At 48.4% G+C, this 22,646-nt stretch overlaps 1 protein-coding gene across 4 annotated transcripts in view; it reads right to left on the bottom strand.

The window, feature by feature from the left end:
* Positions 1–758: 758 nt before the first annotated feature.
* NTRK3 (neurotrophic receptor tyrosine kinase 3) overlaps positions 759–22,646 on the bottom strand; it is a 219,379-nt gene continuing 197,491 nt past the window's right edge. For 3 of the 4 annotated variants that reach the window (XM_054837014.1, XM_054837016.1, XM_054837017.1), the window contains 2 exons: positions 7,139–7,297; positions 759–4,196 (listed from right to left, as the gene is read on the bottom strand). In XM_054837014.1, coding sequence (XP_054692989.1) covers positions 4,011–4,196; positions 7,139–7,297 — 345 coding nt within the window. In that variant the 3' untranslated portion in view covers positions 759–4,010. Of the gene's footprint in view, positions 4,197–7,138; positions 7,298–22,646 lie in introns of those variants that run through there. The other variant, XM_054837018.1, reaches the window with a different exon arrangement.

Genomic DNA, 22,646 nt, shown 5'->3' with positions numbered 1-22,646 from the left:
GTACCATGCACCTTCACCTCCAAGAAAGCATCATGTCAGTGACAGCCTTGGGTGACTGAGCTGGTACTAACGATTTTAATTTTTAGGGAGCAGGATGCAGCTGGGACAGGGAAAACCCCATGGCCCCTTCTCAGCAGTGCTCAGACCGGCGTTCCTCCCAGCTCCCTTTCACAAGCCCCTTGAGAAAACTGCTGATGGAGGATGCTGGGTGGTGGGAACGTCTGCCTGGGCACACTGGGAACTAGTCCTAGCTTGTCTCAGAGTTGGGTGAGACCTGTTGGTGTTCTCAAGCAGCAGGGATAGCTCTCTTCTCTTAGTAGAGGCAGGACAATGAGAAGTATCTCTCCTGGAAATGGAGAAGGAGAATGAACTTATTTGTCTTTGCCTCCAAACAGTCCCCACACTGACTTATGGCACTCTGTGAGTTTCCCCCCCAGATCTGCTCTTCTTCTGCCCTCACATGCAGTGGGGCCAGCCCAGAGCCCGTCTTCCTACAGGGAAGAGCACCATCACACGTGCTGATGGGCAGCTCCGCTTCTGGTCCAGGGAAGGTGCTTCTGGAAATGAGGTCTCAGGGTGTTCACCAGGAACTCAGCACAGCTGCTTTCCCTCTTCCCCTCCAAAACTGTCATGCCAAAAAAGGATGCAGCAGTTTCCATCATGTCTTCAAACATAAAACAACCTCCTCCTCCCCCCCAACAAACCTCCATCCAGCACCAAGAGGCCAAAGGGCATAAAGCAGCAGCAGCAGCAGCAGCAGCAGCAGCAGCAGCAGCAGCCAGGGAGACGTCACTGCAGAACTGCAGCTTATCTTGCTCTTCTGAGCAAGTGTTCACAATTAACTTTGACAAAAGGACCTTTTTCCGAAGCAGTCACTGCATTTGGTGGGGCTAACAGTAAATCAGTCAGACAGCCTGAACCTTGGTCTCAGCCACTTCACATCTTCTGGGGACCCATCTCCTTGCCTCTCAGAGACCACTTATTCCTAACCACGCAGCACCAAGGCTCGGTGTCATGCTCAGCTCCTGAGCTCACCTCGCTGTCGTGACCATACAGAGAGGTGACAAAAGGGACAGGGTGGTGGTGCTGGGGAGGAGAGGAAGGAGGAAAGAAGGAAGGAAAGGAGGATGGTGCTGCTGTGCAGAATGGTGACAGAGGAATCTCATTGAACATGGGAACACAGTGTCTGTAGGTGATTTGATAGTGTAAAGGCCCATGACATTGGCAAAAAGAGAAATGAGAGCACAAGAGCAAGATAGAGGGGTGGACAAAATGGTGGCCTTGCACAATCTGGTGCAGTGCCTGGGAGCCACAAGAGCAAGAAGACATTGAGGGTAAGAGACAGGCAACCCTAGGGAAGGGTTTTCTTTTGGAGACACTGGGCCATTAACAACCATTGCTTGTTCTTCCCTTGTACAGAGTCTCCAGTCCTTTTAGCTAAAGCAGCTTGCATACAAAGGAAGCCAGGCCAGCAAAGGCTAGCAACCTTTCAACCAAACTTTTTCACTTCCAAAGGTGGACCTAAGTAGGCAGGTGAGGAAAACTAGATGTCCTTTCCCAAAGGAGCAAGATCCTGCTGTTGAGGGGTGGCATGGTATGCTGTTCCTGTGCACTGTTCCTGTTCAGCAGCAGTCCATCCAGCCTCTGTTGGCACGAGCCTGTCCCACTAGCTCAGAGCTCTCTAACACACAGAGGAAGGTTACATCCTTACTCCCATATGGTTACTGCCATCCATCATCTCCCACCCCAAGCTTGCGCTGCTCTTTACACAAGCACGGAATAAACCCACCCGTCACTGCTGCCACCACAAAGCTCCTCGTAGCAGTGTCCCCTGCCCCCATCTGAAACCATAAGCCAAGTCAAGTCATGCCAGAGCCACGGGTGGGAGGTAGAGATTGGCAAGAGACAAGGGAGATGAGGAGAGGATGTGAAATCTTCCCCTTTCAGTAGCTGGCCATAACCAGGTCTCAGAGTCACCCATCTCCCCTTGCACCCTGGCCATGAATACTACTCTGGCCATGGGGAGGGAGCCAAGATCCCTTCTCCATCTCCTCTTCCCCCATCTGCATTCCCTTCCAGGCAAGCACCATATCTGAGCAGGCTATTTTTGTGCCAGTTGTTGTTACCTTCTCAAAATTGCCTTGACAATGCTTGTGGCACCTGCTCCCTGCCTCCTGAGAGCAGCTGCCAAGCTGAGGTTCCCCCTCATCCTCGATTAGCCACGGGAAAAAAATGACCCAGAAAGGTTGTGTATCCTCAGCCCGATCTGGACGGACTGGATTTAGCGTCTGACTCAGCCTTTCCCCAGGTCGGGATTATTTCCTGCTCGAGGGTGATGGGCTATAGGGAGGATGCTTCTGTCTCTCCCTCGCTGTCCCCACCACCCCCTGTTGCTGCCTGTCAGGCCTTTATCCTCATTGAGATGCAAGGCTGGCCGCTGCGGCCATCCGCTGAGCCGTCTGCTCCTGAAGGCACCTTCCCCTCCTTCCCCCCCTTCTCCCGGGGCTGCCTGTGGAGCTATTCTTCAGCCTCTGCATTTCACAACAGCTCAAAGGCAGATGCATCAATCCTTTCAGGGGATGGGGACGTGAGGAGAATGGCAAGGGGGCTGCAGGCAGGTGTTGGTAGGTTCCCAGCCATCTCGCAAGCCTTGTCCCCCTCCCTGTCCCCTGCTGGCTTGTGCCTGAGGCTTGGACTGAGGGATGGGGAAGGGAAGAGGATGGGGAGGAAGAGCACTGGGATATGCTGACCCCATGGGCATGCCCAGCCAGGATGCAGGCACGCTCCCAGCTGTCTGCACGCTGCAGCCTTTCCCCCATGCGGGGAGCAGGGATCCAACCCTGTCTGCTGAAGGTTTACACCAGGGACCAATTTGGCCCTGGTGGAGAGAGCTGAAGGAGGGGGAACAACCCCCTGGCCGCTAGCAAACCTGAAGGATGGGGAGAGAAAGGCGGGGTGGGGATGAGAGGTTGTTCCTCCCAAAGTTGCCGCCTGTGCTGGGTGCCCCGACGAACGGCACTCCTGTCTTGCACACTGAAATGGGTTGGGGATGATTCAGGACCGGGTCTCCAGGACCCTCCCTCGACTCCCTTGCGCAGCCACTTCGATCCCACTGCTCTCCTGGCCCTGGCACGGGGCAGGAGGGAGGTCTGGGTCCGGCCAGCTTGCTGTCTGCGGGAGGGCGGCTGGTTCCTGGTGTGTGTTTTACCCGTAGGTGCCACAATCCTTTGACTGTGTGTTCGAAAGCCTTGAGTCTATACATTTAAGAATCAGCAAATTAGAAAAATTGTCCTGAAATGTTGGAGGGAGGGAAAAGGCAGGAAGGTAGAGAGGGATGGGGAAGGATTCAGAGGGAGGAAGGAAAGGGGTTGGTAAAAGAGAGTTCATCCAGGGGCACTGCCCTGGCTTTGCGCCCATCACCTGTGGGCTGGGAAGGAGGGAGGGAGGCAATGACGAAAAGGAAGGACTGATTTCACACATTCAGTGCATATCATACAACCAGGGCAAGGCTTTCCTCCCGGCGCTCCTACCCGGGATGGCAATTCTGCCGTAGCCAGTCTAGAGCCCTGCCCAGCAGCCCAAAACATACTCACAGCAGGGTTACAATTCACTGCTTCATTGCTCGGGGGAAAGATACCTTCTCCTTTCTTTTTTTTTTTTTTTTAATTATATATATCTTTTTAAGTACTCTTTTCTCCCTTTTTTGTTTCTTTTTGTTTTTAAAGTCTTATAATTTTCTGTAACAGCAGCTTCTTTCTGTATTGGTGTGGAAGTTATATATAGAGAGATATCTATAAATATATATAAGCCAAACTGCCTTACAGGTTGTTGTTTTGTGGGATTTTTGTTGGTTTGCTTTTTGTTTTGTTTTTTTCAGTGTTGTATGTGTAGCAGGCACTTGAGTTTATATGAAGATGTTTGCTTGGGAGCTGAGGGGCAAAGGACTTGGGAGGGGGAGAGGGAAGGAAGGTCGGAAGGAAGGAGCAGGGACTTTCAACAAGTGGCCACTGCTAGCCAAGGATGTCCAGGTAGATTGGTGTGGCCTTGCCCAGAGCATGAAGGATCTTGTAGATCTCCTTGATGTTGAGCCGTTGCTGAGGTTCTCTCTGCCAGCAGCCCAACATGATGTCGTAAACCTCCTTGGGGCAGACTCGAGGCCTTTCCAAAACTCTGCCTTGGGTAATGCACTCAATGACCTGAAAGGAAAAAAAGAAAAGAGATGCTGAACACCAGTTGGGCACTTCCTAGCGCATGTCCTGTCCCAGCTACTTCTTGGCTGATGTGGCACAGTTTAGAGAATGGGAGTGCTGAGAAGCCAAGAGGTCTGCAGATCCTCAGCGCTCACCTGTTTGTGTGTTGTTAATGATAATTTTACAGTGAAAAGTTTGTCTCCAGCTGCAGTCTTGCAGTTCCCAAAAACCTTCCCCATTTGACACCTAACTACCTCTATGCACTCTCCAGCAGGTGGTCACAAGCAAACAAAATGAAGTTTCAATTTATGATGTCACTTTTTCCTGCTAATTGAAGAAGACTAAAAAGCCTTAAAATCCTGAAACTAAAGTAATATTTTGCACAGCTGAAATGATATTTTTCTTCCCCGAAAATCATGAGTCCTTTCCGTTGCACAGCCCAGGAGAGTTCTATAAAGGGGAGTTCAGAGCATCTTTTCCTACCTCCATCTCCAAGGGCAGATTTGCCTCATTTTGACATAGAAAAGCAGCTGAAAGAATGAAATTTCATCTCAAATCACATCTGTGATGAAAAAAAAATTGTGGTGCTAACACTCTGTTCTGGGTCAGGTCGGTGCTGCTCATGAAAGAAATGTGATCTCTTGGACAGCATTAAAGTCTCTTCAGAGGGATGCCATTGGAAAGGACTCCCCTGAGTGCCTGTTTGTGTTTTGCTCACCAGAGGGATGGATGCAAAAGGAAGGTGGGTATGATTTGTCAGAGAGCTGCTATTACCGTCTGGCCTCCTTGGTTGGAGTTGATGAGTCCCAGCACCGCAGTGTGCGAGTGACCTGCCACGCTCTGCAGATAAACACAGATCCCAAGCGGTGTGTTGAGGGAAGCCACCCAGCAAGGGGTGTTTGGAATTTATCATTTATGAATAGTAATGGGCCTGCCACACAGCTCAACGGATACTTATCACTTTGCTGTTTGCATATAAATACAGAGGGGAGAGATTAGGACCTGCTGAAAGCTGGGTGAGGAAGACGCAGCATGCAGAGAAGCCTGCATCGCCATAAAGCTGCTGGCAGCGGTGGCCTGTGGGAGGAGGTGAGTTATGGTTTCTGACAGGACATCCTGGACATGCACAGGAGCCCTGTGTTGGGCCCTTTCTTTGCAGGACAAAGGAAGGGCATAGACAGAAGTTAATGGACTGGCTGAGGTTTTCAGATCAGGTGATGCCCTGCCTAATCCCTCTGCTCAGGCAAAGTCTCTTCCAGCCTTGAACAAACCTGCTAAAAATACTGTGGGGGTATGACGCCATGCGGAGTCAGAGGAGGGAGCGAGCATCCCAGCCTTGCTAAATGCCTGCACCCAACAACGGCAATGCTCGGCCAGCCTGGTGCTCGCTCACGGTCCGGTCCTGGCAGCCTGGAGCCTGGCACAGACTCATTTAACCTGCCCCTCCGCAGGGCTCTGCAGCTGCGGCCAGGCTGCCGCTGAGGCTTGCTCTGACTCCTCACCATCCAGGAGCTGGTGGAGGTGTCAGTCCTCTGCAACCACTCAGGTTCTACCCACCTCTCCACAAATTGTGAAAAAAATGAGCCAGATGTGAGCTGATGTGGCTCCCTCCCACCAGAATAGTCTGGTCTGGGGTGGAAGTCTTCAGCTCTCAGAAAGAAGTGGATACAGCAATGGGAAAGGAAAAGAGAAGAGTTTTCCATGGATGGTAGAAAAGCCAATACAGTTGTATCTGTGCAGATTTTAGCCGGCCATCCTCCCTCAAGGTTAGGGGTGACTATTCTCAGTCCTACTGCCCTGCAAGAGAAACTGAGGCAGAAAGCACAGGGGCAGCCGAGCTGTCATATTCCAGCGTGCCTATCACCCACGTACAAGCTACATGTGCTCATTTGTGTGTGTTTGTATTTACCCTCCCAGGGAAATGCAAGAGCAGCTCATTAAATAGCGTGACAAATAACTTCTGTCGCTGTCGATTCCATTGTTTGTGTCTCTAAAATGTTTGCGTGTGCTACTTTGGGATATACAGTCAGGCCCCATTGAGCACACGAATGGGCAAGTATTAGAGCTGTAAAGCAACACCTTGGATTTGCCGTCTCTGCAACTCACTTAATTAAGGGATCTGTATCCAGAAAGCAGAAAATGCACATTTCTCATTACAAAAGGTGAAATTTCTGAAATCCATTAGATACACAGTAGGATAAAAATGTGCAAGGTTCCCACACACTGCTATGTCAATGCATCTTGTTCCTCTTCTATAATACCCCCTGCTATTCTGAGCAAAAATCTTCCAATGCATTTCTGCTGATGTGCCTCAAACCTCAGCTCTGACACTCTGCTAATCCCAGCCAGCCTTCCCTCAACATTTTTACAGTGTGGCCCTATACTGATGGGCTGCAACTTTTGCTATGCAAAGAAATGAAAAGGACAAACCAGCTCCTTGGGTTCCACCCTCAGTGAACTGGGGCAAACCATATAATAGATATCCCTATGGTGAAAAGCCCCACAGAAATGTGCCACATGCTATATAACAGACTTCAAACACTTTCTCATAAACTGGAGACCATGGCAAGAGCCTCAGCTATAAAGGAGAAAGACAGCAGAGGAAATTCAGGGCATGACAATAACTCAGATCCCAGCAGTAATTTGGGTATCCCCAGTTCTGGCAAAACACCGAGAGTTTATCAGATGTGGCTGTTATGGAGGTATCTCAAGAACTTAGAAGGGAGAGACTGAGGATGACCAGTACATGGCTTTGGCAGAGCCCTTTGATTCCTGCATGCCTCAGTTTCCCCAGCTCTTAAACAGAGATAATGATTCTTCTCCCACACTGAAGCCATGGGAGTGCCGAGGAGGGGACCATCTACGTACGAACCGCTTTGCAAGCAATCTGGAAAGGAGAGATGGTAGAAAGTACAGTTTCCAGCTGAGGTGTCTCAGCACTGTTGTACCTCTGTGTTTGAGAGCTGAAACCAGGGCTGCTTCCCATACGTGAAGATCTCCCAGAGGATCACTCCGAAGCTCCAGACGTCACTCTCTGTTGTGAATTTCCTGTACATGATGCTCTCTGGAGGCATCCAGCGGATAGGCAGCATGGTGTGTCCTCCAACCTGGGTGAGGGCAAAGGCACAAAGACATCTGAGTGAGGAGAGCCCCGAGGAAGGGGTCAGCCCTGACGTGATGTGGGCAAACTCAGGACCTCCCTGTAAGCTACATCGACAAGGAGCTGTTCAAAAAAGCTGGGCTGGCTACTGCCTCCCCGACCGCCCGTGGGCTTACCCACCAATCCCACCTGGTTAATATGATGGATAGGGAGTGAAATGTATCAAGATAAATGATGTCCTCTCCTCCCAAAAATGGGCTTGTAAAGAAATCAAATGACAAAATGCCAAGTGCATACTCCAACCCTACAGTTGGAGGCAAGGCAAGAACCAGGAGGCAAGGCAAGAAACAGTGCTCAGCAGAGTACTGCGCTGAGTTTTGCAGGGCCTCAGTGCTCTGAGGCACCCACCAGAAATACAGCGTGAGGTTTGTCCCTCTTCGGTAAGCTTTTCTAAAAGCCATGCACAGGCATCTGCACATCACCTAATTGCATGAAAGATTTTGTGCTCATAAAACTGTGCTACAGGCCTTTTCAAAGAGTGCTTTGAATATGTAAATGACTGCAGGACCGCACTGCAAAAAGGCGGTCTGTAAAGAACAGGCTCTTACAGGCAGGAATATGCCCAGCATTTAATGGAGGCAGGAAAGCCAGCCCCTTTGGAGAGTTTGGAAATGGAAGAGCCCATGGGCAAAGTCCCACTGGGGTATGCCAAGCCAGGGAAAGGCACTGTCTCAGTCAGGGTCTACCCTTCTCTAGGGCACGTGAATCCAGCAGGTTTGCAGGATACATGTAAACAGTTTGAAAGCAGATGGATTTACCTCCAGATTCCCTAGAGATTTCTAAACAAGTGTCTCTGAGCAGGACAAGTTTTTCTCTGTTCTGTCCTTCTACATAAGAAGCACCATCTGTGGGGAAATAGCTAATTGATAAGACCAGCCGGTGCTGGAAGCAGTATGGCTGCAAGTCTTCAGCACTTGTTTCTGCTCAGGGTAAAGTGTCCGAGGTTTTAGCGGTGATGAGGAAGAGCACTTTTGTGGTGCTGCTTGGAAGACTGCTTGTCTCATTATGGACACCAAAAAGCAAGTGCTAATAACTCTGTAGTACTGCAACTGAATCAAACAGGCAGAAATCTCTCTGGTCCTATGAAGGATCAGGGTAGAAGGTATCTGGTATCTAGGTTTCCAGCATATGTGTGGCTATTCAAAATAATGAGATTGTTGCGCTTGCTTGGATGAAAATGTTTCTTGTACAAGCAAAAGCTCTCCTCTGAGCTGCCAGTTTTCCCAAGCTGCCACAGGTTTCTTTGCCTGATTAAAGCAGAACTAGTGTGGGGAAGGGTCAGTACAGAGACACAGTGCAGTGCTTGGAAGCAATAGGGATAGTGCTGGGGAGGTGTGGTGGGATAGGGTGTGAAATGCATGTCATGCTTAGCAGGCTTTCTGCACGGAGGGTGCGAGTCAGACTTCTCTGGGGTTTGACAGAATTTGGATTTGGGCTTGCAATGTTGTACCCGGAGGTCTGCAGACTAGCCCTTTTTCTAACTCTGAAACAGACCCTACCTCAAAAAAAGAGAAGGAGTTTTGCAAGTCTCAGGAACATCTTTCTTTCCTAAGTGCAGAGGTGCTCAGAACTGTGATGCACAAAGATAAAAAGCTCATTGCAGCTCTACACCTCCTATTTAGAGATGGTTTGGCTGGCGTGTTCGTGGCTTGCTGCTCTGAACTCCCAAGAATATTCTCCCGTAATGGAAATGGAAGTATGCTTTTCTTTGTTTGTTCCTTTGAAACTGTGGCTGCAATTTTAGCTCTTTCCTGCATTCCCAGCGTTTACAAGTTGCTTTCCCTTCTTGTGAAGGGCTCTGAGGAAATGTTATCAATGGAACGGAACATACATCAAACTTGATTGTTGCAAAAACTGTTTTGTGCTAATGCTTATTTTATTCTCCTTTAAGTAGCACTAACTCTTCAGTTTTCCAGCAATCTCAAAATGATTACTTATTGCAAAGCTCTCTACATCTGCAATATCCTGAATCTTGCAGGATCATTTGAGATTACAGGCAGTACAATGTATTGAGCTCAGTTAACTCCCTTTTGAACAGGTCCTACAGCAGTTCAGAATCTATGAACCAGGTCCTCAGCTTACACAAACAGTATTACAGCAGTATTGCTTGAATGGGAGGGCCCCGATTTACACCCCTTGAGGATCTGGCCCTGAGAGCAGAGCAGAGAAGCCACTAGTCTCATCTCAGTTCTAATAAGCTAAAATAAAGTCGAGGTCTTTGGTCTCCTCTAGACACATCCTGGTGATGAACTGCCAGTAAAGTGACATACATAGTCAATGGTTGTCCCAAGGATGTGACGACACAGTCTTGGCTTAGCTCATATGGTGGAGTCCAGGGACTGCCAAAGCATTTCTCCCAGCCCTGTATGTCATGAGAGACATATCTTTTCCTAAAAATTAATCCAGTTATAATTAACAATCAAATTAATTTTGGGGGAAAAAAAACCCCAAGCAACGCCCAGAAATGTTTGGATCCCCAAATATGCTATGCTCATAGATAAGAGGGTATTCTTTGCATGTCAGGGTGCCACATTTTTGAATGTTAAGCATTACTAGATAGCTATAAGCAGAACAGGCATCAATTAAACTGTACCATAAAACCACTCCAATGTCTAGCCTAGCACATAAGGCTGACTATTACATTTTAAAGCATCGCCTTTGACTATCCCTTACTGCTTCCCTCGCAAACTGATTAGGATTAAAATTCCCATTTCACAGATGAGAAAACAGATGCAGGAAGGCAGAGAAAGGCCCTGCTCTGAAGCTGTATGGTAAGTGAACACTAAGTCTGGTCTTCCTGGTCTGCAGTCAGCCGTACCCTGTTATTTGCTGATGTAGCAAAATGATTTAGAGCTGAGCACAGAGGGATTGTGCTACTGATGCCATAGGAAGCAGAGTGTGTCCAGGGTGACAGAAATACTTTGCATAACATGTAGTGGCTGTGATCTGTGTTATGCCACTGTAGACTCGCACATTATTCCCATGGCTACATACTTCTTTTACAGGACCAGCCATTGCCAGAAGCATAAAAGCAAAATGATGCTATTAAATCAGGCTAAAAAAAAGGATGCTTTTTTTTTTTTCTTTTGCAAAGTCAGTTTACATGGCACGTTCTTGGCTTTGGAAAGAATCATTATTGTGTCTTTAGAGAGAAGCTGAAAGTTTTTTTTCAGTCAAGCCTCTGTTTGCTCAGAGCTGGGCCTGGCAGATTTCAGAAATAAGTGATCACGCAGGACTGATGCTTGTCAGGAGCATGCTACTTCTGAGCCTTTCCTAAAACAGTCATGTCATCTTTCCACCCCATCGTCCTCCATTTCCCTTGGGAGCCCAGCCACCATGCCGGTTCACCCTCTAAAGGCCGCTAAGGGTGAAATGTGCTCAAACAGTGGCATTGCAACATCGCCACTGGAGACACAACCTGGAAGAGGGATTTGCTTTCAAGCAAATAAGGCAAGTAAATCTTCTTCTGTTCCTCTCTTTAAATCCTATGATGCTGCCAAGCTCGCCCTTTCTCCTTGTTATTTTAATGCTTCAAAGACCTGCAGACTGGCCTCTTTATCCCATTGCCATGGCTGTCTAGCTTTGCTTGACATTTTTAGCTCTCTAACTTTCTCTCCCTAGATCAACTCCCCGTGCCCACATTGACATGTTATTCCCATAGCTTTGCTCTTTCAGTTTGCAGTACTATCCTGGTAATAAATAGAGCAATCAGTGCATATCCTCGCAGCGGCCAAAGTTTCCTTCTTCTGTCTCCATTTCAAAATCACAGTATCACCTACTCGTTTCCATCCCTTCCTAATGGATACTCCCAAGTGCATGACCTGGTCCACAGCCACATGTTTCTGATAGTCCAGGGCACCTGGCCTCTGCTCTGAAGCCCCATTATACATCCAAGCCCATAGACTTGCAAGATAACCAGCCACTCCCTTTGAGCAGCTTATTGCTGTATTAGATATGAACCTCAGGGAGCTGGGGGAGGTTCATGAAAGGCCAGTGTTAATGGCCATTAGGGAGAAAGATAATTACTTAATGCTAGTACAGCACTTTGACAATGTAAAGCTATATAAGTGCTATGTACAAGTAGTATTATAAGGCTTGAGGTTTGTCTGCTACCAAGGAAAGCTGGTGTCTGGGGAAAAATTTCTCCTTGTCCCAGCTTTCTGAATGACATCCAGCTGATTAGGAAGGGAAAAGATGACATGTTATCCCCAACGAGTTCGACAGTTTGACAGCTGTAGGTAGTGGAGCAGCAGTGTTCAGCGAAGACTGTGCAATATATCCACAGTTCGGGCCACTAACAGAGATACCATGGAAATCAAAATCAGAGTAGGGCTGAAAAACCCTGATGAGAACGTTGGACTGGTGGGAATCCAGATACTAACACGTTAAAGGCAGCTCTTGGAGCGCAGCCCTGTTTTCCCCCTCCCGGCTCCAGGGCTGTAGCCCAAAGTAGCATTCAGAGGGGAGCTACTGAGCCATCCCCTCCGTGCTCACAGCTGAAGGTTGTTGCTTCACAGATCTCAGCTAAGAACGGAATTTGGTCTCTGGCATACTCTAAGGCTGTGTTTTATTTTCCTTTTTGTGCAGTTTCCTTCCCAAATTTGAAATAAAATAAAAAATAAATCAGTGCTTTTGTTTTCCTTGGTCATTTGACATTTGCTTTCGAAGGTCATTTGACAGCTTGCTTCCTGTTCCTGGCATACTTCAGGGAGGCTCTGCTCCTGCTCCTGCCTTGGGAAAGTCAGAAGAACCACTGTAGATGTCTTCATGTGGTGCAGCATTATTTGAATACCCTTTTATGTGCAGCAAGCTGAGACATTTGAGTTTGTACAGAATCACATACCAGTAGTGGAGACCTTGGCATGGTTCCTCTCCAGGAAAAGCCACTCAACACTCAATCCACACAACCTAGTGATAAGACACGCGTTCTCTGATCACTGTCTCTGACACACAGTCTCCAATTGCTGTCTCCGTTCCTGCTGCTGTAGGTAGGAATGACCTGGGATCTTCTTTAATTGCAGACCTGGCTGTCATCCCAGGCTGGGCTGCACCAGAACATATGTCCTTTAGACCTCAGCTCTAGGAGCTGGGTGATCCCTGGAAGATACTTAGCTCTGAACCCTCCCCCAGCAGCCAGATGTATGTCCCCATCAGGACACATTAATTCCTGCTGTGGGCAGGATGTGATATTCAGCAGTTCTGGACAGCCTTGTATGAATAAAAGCCACAGGTGGTTGGGTCACTCGAGAGGACACAAGGACAAAAAAAAACCCAATGCAAGCAAGAAGCAGGAAAAGCTTCTCTGTTTGGCTAAGTTGAGCTCTTGGAGAAAAACAAACAATGAACAAAACTGCTGTAGATTGCACCTTTGTGAGTCGAAGTTTGTCAGCTGAGGTTGCCAGCTCAGGTTGGGACATGCGAAGGTGGCTTCGCAGGGGCGAGGCAGAGGGCAGTACGTGCTCGTGGCTGGGTCTCCAGGAGGAGACACTCCTTCCCTGCCTTCAGTGCTGGATCCAGCAGCACTGAGAGGCATTTCTCTATCAGATGTGCCAGTGTTTTGCCAGTGTGAGCCCTGACAGATTCCTGGGCACCTTTTGCAAAAGGGATTGCAAAGAGGGATTAACTCTGACATGCCAGACAGAGCTGAGCTTGGCTGAACATTAGCTGTCCTGCACTTCATAGTTCTAACTGTCACCTTACTAGACTCTTAAGTACCCAAGCAGTTTACATCAGAGGTAACTGAATTTAAGGGCAAGTTGTGACTGGATACGATTCCCTAGTACTTTATCTGTAATTTCCTTTCAGCTTATCCAGAAAGAAGGGTGTTAGCTACATCTGAGACTGCAACATTGCCAGAATTATTCTGGCCTCAAAAAATCCCCAAGGTGTTCTGAGCGAAAGGCATCACGCCTTATGGCTGTACCACCCCCAGGCTGAGACTCTTCTAAGTGATTCAAAAGCCGTCACTGCAAACTCTCAGCGTAGCCCTGTCCTTGCCTTCAGGTCTTGTGCCTTTGCTGTCCCTGCTGTCATAGCCAGTGCTGAACGTGAGCTTAAAACCAGTCAACAAAACAAAAAAAGCTTCCACCAAACATTTTGACTCACTTGACTTGTTGTGTCCTCACCACGCAGCACTCCACATGTGTCTACTCCACTTTCTGGGAATGGCAGATCTGATCCTCTCCTAATCCTCACTCTCTACAACAAACCATCTCCTCCGTTGCAGGCTCTGGCAGTGCCACAGCATGGGGCTTGCTGCTCCCCTGCACGCCGCTGACTGAAGACATCTCACAGCAATTTACAAGAGATCACAGAGAGTTTTTGGAGATTTACAGAATGCACAAAGCAACCTGTTGCTGTTTCTCCCGCTTGCACGCAGCTGTGCTGGGTGTCCCAGCCTTGCCCAAAGCAGGGGAGATGCAGGTCGCCTGCTGCCAGAGGGGAGAGGGTTGGACTTACCCAGAGAGAGCATGGGGAAAGGAACCAAATGTCCCTGTTGTGAGGTGATGTAAGGAGCCAGATGGCCTTGCTCAAGAGCAGGAAAGACTGACCAGGCAGGGTTAATGCAAAACTGAGAAGGGGGGTGAGACCTTCCTGCTGTCAGTAGGACTGTTTGGCAAGGGACTGTTTGTTCCCCCCAGATGCACATACTGTGTTTAAACATGAGTCTAAAAATAAAGCCTGCCATTGACATTGTTTTTCCTTACTTCATTTAACAATCTAGTTGCTTTATGACCTGTAATTCTGAATCACGTTGAATCAAGCAGTGTAATTTGCAAGCAGGGACAGCGGCCTTTCTCCCCCTTCCCCCGTCATCTCTGCTCCACTGAGTGTGTTTTAATCCCACGGTTTTCAGCATTCCTAATGAGCCATTAACAAGCTGCCAATTACTTATGTAAATGGAGGGGGCAGACATGGAGGGGTGGCTGTAGCTAGAGGTAAATTCTGCTACCTCAAAACGGCCTGAGATAAATCACTGCTGCTCTAAGAGCTGCCTGTACCCAGGAGTCCTCTCAGTTATATTATCTGCCATCTAAAAATGCCAGAGGTAATGCAGAGGATGGTTAAGAAAAGGGAAACAGAGGAGTAATCGCACATATATTTTTAATTATGTTTGCCAATAATCTATTTGGTATGCTCCTTACCACAGCTCACTCCTCCCCTTTTCTTCCCAGAACTTAAAGCAGAAGTACCCACTGCTAGGAAAGGGCTGCACAACCAGCTTGAAGAGGAACAAAGGCCAGTTTCTCATTTTCATATAAGTAAATGCTCCAAAAGCCATGATCTCCAACACCAGGACACAAACTGTGAGAAGCCCCTGCAATGCCTCATTCAGCTGGGGAGAAGTGGGAGCAGAGCAGCTGTAGTTTGCAAAGCACCTAGTAAAGAGGTCACAGAGGCCACCACCAGGTCCTAAACCCCTGTCCTAACAGTTGCTGCTAGAGCCCTCCCAGGTGAAGGAGAGGTGACCAGCCTCCTGATCCCCTGGGCCACCTACTGAAAGTTTCTTGTGGCCCAGAACGACAAGACCCCACACTGGGATCTCAGACAGAGGACGAAAGTGGTGGCACTGGGGAAGGATTCACTGGTGGGAGACCCAGTGGTTTCCCACGAGTCCCACTGCTTGGCTGTGGGTTGGCACTGGGCGGCTGTGCAGAGGGGTGCATGCAGATTGTGGCCTCTGAGGTCTTCTGCACCACAGCCACAACATGGGCACCACATCTGGGCTGTTCGAAAGCTACCAACTAAGCCACCTTTCTCCTGGTCACTGCCCAGATAACAGCAGAGCCTGGAAGGCCACTAAACCTATCCAAACTACAGCCATCAGACAGTTTGTCAGGCCCCGTATGGATATACCAATTTGTCTCCACCAGGCTGCAGACCCTGGCACTACACCACGCTTCTTTAGGACAGTCCTGCTCAGAGACTTGCAACACCCAGGTAACAGCACAGCTGTCGGCTGGTTCCAGCTTCAAAGGGGATCTGTAGTCTGCAAAGACTGCATGTGCCAACAGAAATTGTCCGTGACTGATCTGTATTATCATTTTGCAGTGAGCTGGTAATACTACAAGAAGTGTTTAATAGCTCAAAAGCTAATCAGATAGAGGCTGAGTTAAACCATCATGATGCAAGAAACGCGTCCAGCAGGATTCTGCTCTTTTGGTGATGCAGAGAATGAAAACCAGCTCAGTTTCTGGCTTCGGAAAGTAGGAAGAAATTTGCCCAATAGATCTTAACCTGGCAATATAAAACAAAGTCTCAAAATGGCCTGAGAAATGCAGCTTAGGAAATAGGACCAATAAAGCACTTGCATGTGCGATCACTCTATGCTAAAATGCTTGCAGATTGGTTCTTACAATCTCCCCTTCCACGTCCCTCTTCCCCTGTCCTGACAGTGACTCCCCTCTGGGTAACCAGTAACGCTCCGTCTTTGTCTGCGGCCAGAGCCATTCCTGACCGACGACTATACCTGATTTAGATAAGGCTCCATTACTTAACTTCTGGATGCTGGATAATCAGTTCAACTGCCTTGGCATTAATCATAATAATATTCAAAATTCATTAGGCTAGATTGTTTGGAAATCTATTTCTTGTTAATGTCAGCTTCACTGAGCATAGGCCTGGCAGCATACAGACAGAAATTTAATACGACGCAGGGTATGGGAACTCCCTATAGAAGCGCTCCCTTTCTTTACATGCAGCTGGACCGTGATCTGGCAGCTCCTGCCTGGCTGTCACTTGTGAACGTTGTTCAGTAGCAGTGAAGCACTGTGAGCATGCTGCCTGTTGGCTGATCAAGGGGCATCTATAGGAATATATAGCTGAGGATGGAGTTGTTAAGGAGGAAGGTTCAAAGCTCAGATCTGCGCCCACAAATCTAATAGTATCTTTTGTATCTCAAAACTGGGCAGGCAACCCAGAGGCTTTTATGCACAATCATGGTATGGAGGTGTAAAAATTGGAAGCATTTTTAAAATTGAAATCTGTTCCTTGCTTTCCTGAAAACTTACAGTACTTTAGATTAGAGGATGGGGCCTTAGTGCTCTACCAAGATGAAAAACTTTCAGCAATAAAATAGCTGGATCATTCCTTCCAGCCAGTTTCCTGTAGGCCAATTGAGGACGGTTCCCAATGGTGCGCTTCCTAATGGTTTATTTGGCCTGTTTAAGCATTTCGGGTGACGGTGCTTTCCTTCAGGTAAGAGTTCTCATCCTGTAGTTGAACAGTGGTTTCTCAGCAGGGAAACATCACAGAAATATAGAACAACTTCAGAAGATGCATACGCTTTCTCTCCTAATGAAGGCAGTGCAGGCACAGATGGCATCTCAGACAAACACGTTGCAAGCCGTGTTAAAATAAAGAGCTCATCATCGGAGGCTGCAGTGTCACACCTACTAATGATGTGATTAAACTCATCAGTGCCGGTGGGAAAGCTGTGCCAGCTCTGGCACTGCTGAACGGAGAGCTGCATTTCACGGCAGAGGCAAACCCCAACCCCCTCCATGACTTAGACCACCGTAGAGACAGATCAAATATACGATGCTAATGGATAAACTTCCTGAGATCTAAAACAGGGGAGGTTGCCCTGGACATGCCCTTCCCATGCCTGCCTGAAGCATCCCTGTCAAAAGGTGGTGTGGCACGCAGAGGAGAGGCTGCAGATGGTGACAGCGGCCGGAGAGGGACAGGCACGGGAGAAGGGAGAGACTGCACCCACCTGAGCACAGGTGCCATGGGGGAGCAGTGGCAGCACTGGGAAGTGGCAGAACTAAAACCAGCGATAGTCAAAATGGTGGCACGTGCAGAAGGTTAGGGCTGCAGGATTCTGCCGGAAAACAAGCTAAATTTGAAAATTTGAAGGAATCAAGTATTGCATCCTCTTCTACTCTATTTTTCCACTTGAGACTTTCTGTGCATTGAAGTTTCCTCCATTCTTTACCAAGTTCTCCGCATGCCCTTGAGTAGGACAGAGTTGCTGGAGTCCCATGCATTTTAACCACTGTGTTAAAATTCTTCCTCCCTACTTTATTTAGCCAGGAGCGTAAATAAATAAGCAAGCCCACAAACACAGGAACCTGGTTCTCAGATGCCATTAGAGCCCTCGAGCACTAAGTGGCCATTGCAGATATCACTGGTTGCCTTCTGCTCCCCTTCCTGCAGCCAGCCAGACGCTCCGCCCCAGTGAGCCCCGCTGGGACCATTTCACAAACCCAGCACCCGGTAGGACACATCTGACTGTTTTTGCCGTAATATAGGACTGCTTCTAGATGGTCAGCTCTCCAAACTGGGCGAGTTTTCCTAGAGCAGTCTCTAGACACCAGCTCTCCATTAGGGTTAGCCACAAGAGGAAGGACGGAAGGAGAAAGTGAGTCTAAAGAAACCGCTAATGTTCTGCCGTGTCTGATAGGATGAATGACCCCTGCAGACATATGCTGAGCAGACAGGACAGTCCTCAATTATGTCATTGTTGGAGCATTTACTTCAAGGAGAAACGTGACTACAAATGCTGGGCTTAAAGCCTTGGCTGGTTTCACTGCCTCTGGATAAGCCACTCTAGTCCAAGAGCGTTAGGTATGTGTACGCAGCATGCACAGGCAATGACACGCGTGCCTGCGTATGAAACAGCTTTACAGCCCGAAGAGCAGAGCTGAAAAAAAACCCTATTAAATTTCATTCTACCCTCTTTCCTTTGAGAGAGAGGGCCCTAAAGGATTTGCTAAGGTATTGATGGGTGCCAATCCATATATCCCAGTGGGCAACCCACAACCTCCCCCAGGAAATCACAAGCAAATCTTGCCTACATGATGGAAATTTCCTGCTTGCCACACTGATTTTCCCCAGCCTCATCCTCACCGCGTTATCCCTGTGCTAACTTCTATACACCTCTCTCAATGTTTTCTAACCTTCAAGCTCACAACTTTGTAAATATTTGCAATCAGGTAGCACATCTCCCCGCTCCGGTCATTCTTTAGACAAACTATTTACATAGAGCTCTTTCTATCCTCGGCAATCAATCGCTTCACACTGTCTTTGTTTCCGCTGCACCTCTCCAGAAGCTGTCGACCTTATGGATACTCTTTGTGGGGCTGAGTCAGGGACATGTGGCTGGGTAATAAAAGAGTATTTAAAATAATGATTGCTGTAGAGGCACACACTTTGCTCTTTGACTTGGGTTCTTTACATGGATGGCTTCGGAAGAGCATTTGTTTCACTGGCACACTGAAAAGCCACAAGCTTGCTGGGGAGCTGCCACCCCACAAGGGACTGTGCTTGGTTCGAAGAGGATAGGGTTTATAAAGACAAAATGCAACGTGGCCTGGGGCGGGCACAATCTCACTTTACAGCGATACTTGCTGTATATTGATCAGAACCGGCTCGGTGCTTTATTAGCCACCCGAGACGTGCGACGAGCTGCTACTGGAATTTGTGCTTGGTAATCAAAGGCATTTGTCATTCTTCGAAATGCTCCGTGAGTAGGTGTCTGATTTGGGTGCGTGTGAAAAACGGAGGACAGCAATCTGGAGCAAGAGGCCGGTAGGCACCAGGCACGGGTAGGGTGTCCTGCTGCCCACCCCTCGTCCTGACCCACGGGGCATCCCCGCTGCGGCATCCCACGTGGCCCCATGGACACCGTGCCATGGGGCAGGACCCTGCGGCCGTGCAGCTCTGTGGCTCAGCAGAGTCCTCCACCACTGGCAAAGCTCTCCCTGATGAACCTTGAAGAGCAGCAGCTGTTGCTGCTGTTCAGCCCCCAGGCGCCTGGCACACGTAGCTCCCTCAAAGCCCTCCTTTCTGTTTTGGCTTTCCCACATTTTCTAGACAAACTGCTCTGGTTTTTTATTCGCCCTCTCACTGACAGGTACAGGTGGCCTTGCTGCCCTCTCATTGCACCTACCCCAGCTTGAATTTTAAACTATTTAACAGCTTTAAATGCACCTAATGAGGTTTCAGTCTGCACTTTGCTGCCATGCCTCTGCTGCTCTGACACCGGGAAGAAGAGTGGTTTGGAAACCTATTGCGGACTTCTCTGCGTTGGAGGTCTAATTACATGGTAACTGGCGACCTTCTAAGTACAGGGTAATCTGCTGTGTAATACCAGGGTAAATTATCCCAGTACTTCTGTCTTTTCCACTGCAGCCTTCTGCAGAGATGGAAGCACAGCCGGTTAAACGGTAATTAATCTTTGAACCGTTTGACACTTGCCCAAGCCGGTGAGGAGTCACCAGCAGGAGCTCACTGGCTCTGCGCGGGGCAAGGGAGCGGCTCAGGAGCCACCGCTCTGGGAGTGTCTGGTGTCAGCTGGCCAAAGCAGGGGCCACTCTGTCACCCAGCCTCTCCAGGTGCCAGCCGCCTGGGGCAGCGGGTATGGGCTGCTTTCCCAGAGCTGGATGCGGCTGTCTCCTGCCTGCCTTGCGTTAGGCATCGCTAATTCAGAGGGACACATCCAGGGTCATCTGCAGGAGGAAGGGGACACCGGGGGCATGTGGATGCCCGAGGGGAACAGGCACTCGCCCTGTCTGCGTTAGCAGGATGGGACCAGAGGTTCAGAGCAGCTCATCCCTGACTGGGGGTGAGCCGTCTGGAGCGCTTCCTTACCCTCACCACGAGGGAGGTGCGTGGGAACGGCACCAACGCTTTCCTCTGAAACCATCCAAACCAGCCAGACACAGCCGCAGGCATCCACCCTGCAAAACTCCAGGAAAGCCAGTTGAGAGATCAGCTTTCTCCCTCTTCTTCGTTCCCTCCCACGCTAACAGCCTGTCGCCCCGGGGCTGGGGGCTGTCTGTCTGACCCCTGGTACCTTTATGGCAATGAAATATATTTGCATACATTTTAGACACGCTGACATCGTTCCCTCTGGAGAGCTTCGGGTTTTTATAGTAACCACGGTAATGATTTTCAGATTATAGACTAATAAAATATTTTAATTTGTTAGGAACATTAAGATGGGTACTGTACGATTCTTATGACATTTAATAGTGCTTAAAAAAAAAAAAAGGAGGGGGGGTCTGAGTGCATTTCTTTTCCAAACAGGAGCACTGAAATAGAAAGTCAAAACCCTACACGCTGGTACCCAGATCAGCTCTGACACCTCCCCTCCATGCCTGTTTCACTTGAATACCTGCCAAGTTAAATAAGCAAACATGGGATTTTGGCGTCCTAGTTACAAACCTGTTTTTGTCAAGTGAGCCCTCCTTCTTAGTCACTCTGGTTCTGCTGCGCGGCTGTGACCCAATGGAAGTGTGCACAAACAACTCTGTGTGCCATCACCGTCTGTGGGCTGGGCCACAACTAATGGGTGCTGCAATGGGTGACACAGAGTTTTTGCACCTCAGCCTATACTCACCTATTTCTACCCCTCTGCCCATTCATTGTGCACTCTGATTAACTAACCGGACAAGACTGTATGGGTTGATATAGCTGATAGCTCCGTGCTTCATTTCCTAACCTGTGAAATGGGGCAATGCAACTCACTGACTTCTCAGACGCTGGGCAGGTAATGGCTTGTACAGTAAAGCAATCAATGGCATGGAAAAGCCTGCCAAGAAAGGGGAAAAGAGTCAAATGTTTAGCTCAGGGTTAGTTATACCTGGCAAAAGAGACAGAGGGTTACACAATGAATATTATGGAGAAGAATAGCAAAGAAGTTTCTTTGTTCTGTGAGTACTTTTGCCTTGTACCTCAACTGGATCATACAAGATTAACGGCAGGTGATTATGTAAAGTCTGTACTACAAGGCAGAGGCAAGTGTGAGCTTGGGCCTCCCCATTATCATTACCTGACCTTGCACGTTCCCTTTTGCAACCTCAGCATTTTTTTTGTGGATAGGATTTCTGGGTGGTTATTTTAAGAAAACTGTGTTAAATTTCTTGCTTCTGTGCCAGGTACCTGCTGTTTAACAAGCGGGCCATGACTAAGCATGAACTGGAAATTAGAAGCATCTACGAGTTAAAGCAATGAGATTCTGGGACTGTCTTCCCTTAGGAGCACATTTAATAGTGGTGCTTGATTATGAAAAGGATAAAACTGATGTGATTGATGCAACAGGGGATTGGATTTGATGATCCAGGGAATCCCTTCCAGCCCTCTCTACTCCTAATGAATTTATTTTTTAAGGGTGGGGAGGGGAGATGCAATGCTCTACTGATGGCCAACAACGGCGAAGCGTGTGGATACCTGCTGATGGCTAGTGGGTCTCCATCCCCAACCACTTCCTATCGCTGAGAAGCTGAAGCAGGTTGTTCTCCTGGTTCTGCCCATCCTGAACATACCAAGCAGAGGTGGGTGCAAGAATCCCACCTGCTTCTCTCTTTGCATTTTCCAACTACTGAGGACTTCCAAAATTCACTCTTCTTGAACCAGTACCACAAGAGTCTCAGCTCACCGGTTCCCTACATATTTCTAACGTACTTACCTGTCTCCCAACACCATAGTCACTGAGTCCCTTCCAATCTTTTTTTCACGTCAATCTCCTCGATGAAGATGAGCGAGGGTCACCTTTTCACAATGGGAAACTGAGGCACAGAAGGACTAACTGACTTTCCTATGGCAACCGAGGACGTCAGTAGCATGGAAGGGAACTGCAGCCCAGTTCAAGGCTGCGATCTCACTGTTGGACTCTTCTTCTCAATGCCCCTAACTGGGCTCTGCCGTTCAGAACAGGAATAGCAAAGCAGAAAGTACTTTTCAGCCCAAGCATTCACTGGTCTGGGATTCCTGTCCTCTGACAAGCCAAGGGGCTGAGCTTGGGGTTTCTGAGGGCACAGTGCAAGGTTGTTTCAGAAGGGATGCACAGGGAAAGTGGTTACGTTCCTTTTTTCCCCTGAGTAGTTTTAATTCTTTAATTCCGACTTGCTAATAAGATAAAACGCTGTGATTTCTCAAATGGTGCCGGATAAGCTAAGGGAGTTTATTAATTAGCATGTTTTCAGGGCTGGGGAAAAAAAAAATAAAAAGAAGCAACAGGGTTGTAGACAATAGCTATAAATATGACCCAAGCATTACCTGCCATGACATTTTGGCCAAGGGGAGGCTGTCATGTTAGTTCTGGGCATGGCACTCTGATAGTGAATAAAAATCATAAATGAGAGGGCAAGGCTTTTTCTTTCCAAAATGTGGCTATTCACAGACATGTGCTACATTTCTCCAGGGCCTGATCCTGCAAATAATACCAGGTATAGCACTTCTGTGTGAGAGTGCTCCTCTGGCTTCCCCAGGGATTGCTTGGAGCAGTGAGTGTTAAGCCCAGTGGTAAGCGGTTGTAGGATCAGATTCATAGTGTGCCAAGCATTCTG

Source organism: Grus americana, chromosome 10 (assembly GCF_028858705.1).
Source record: "Grus americana isolate bGruAme1 chromosome 10, bGruAme1.mat, whole genome shotgun sequence".
Classification (NCBI taxonomy): domain Eukaryota; kingdom Metazoa; phylum Chordata; class Aves; order Gruiformes; family Gruidae; genus Grus; species Grus americana.
Note: the sequence above shows the minus strand (reverse complement) of the source record. Positions and strands in the feature narration are given on the sequence as shown.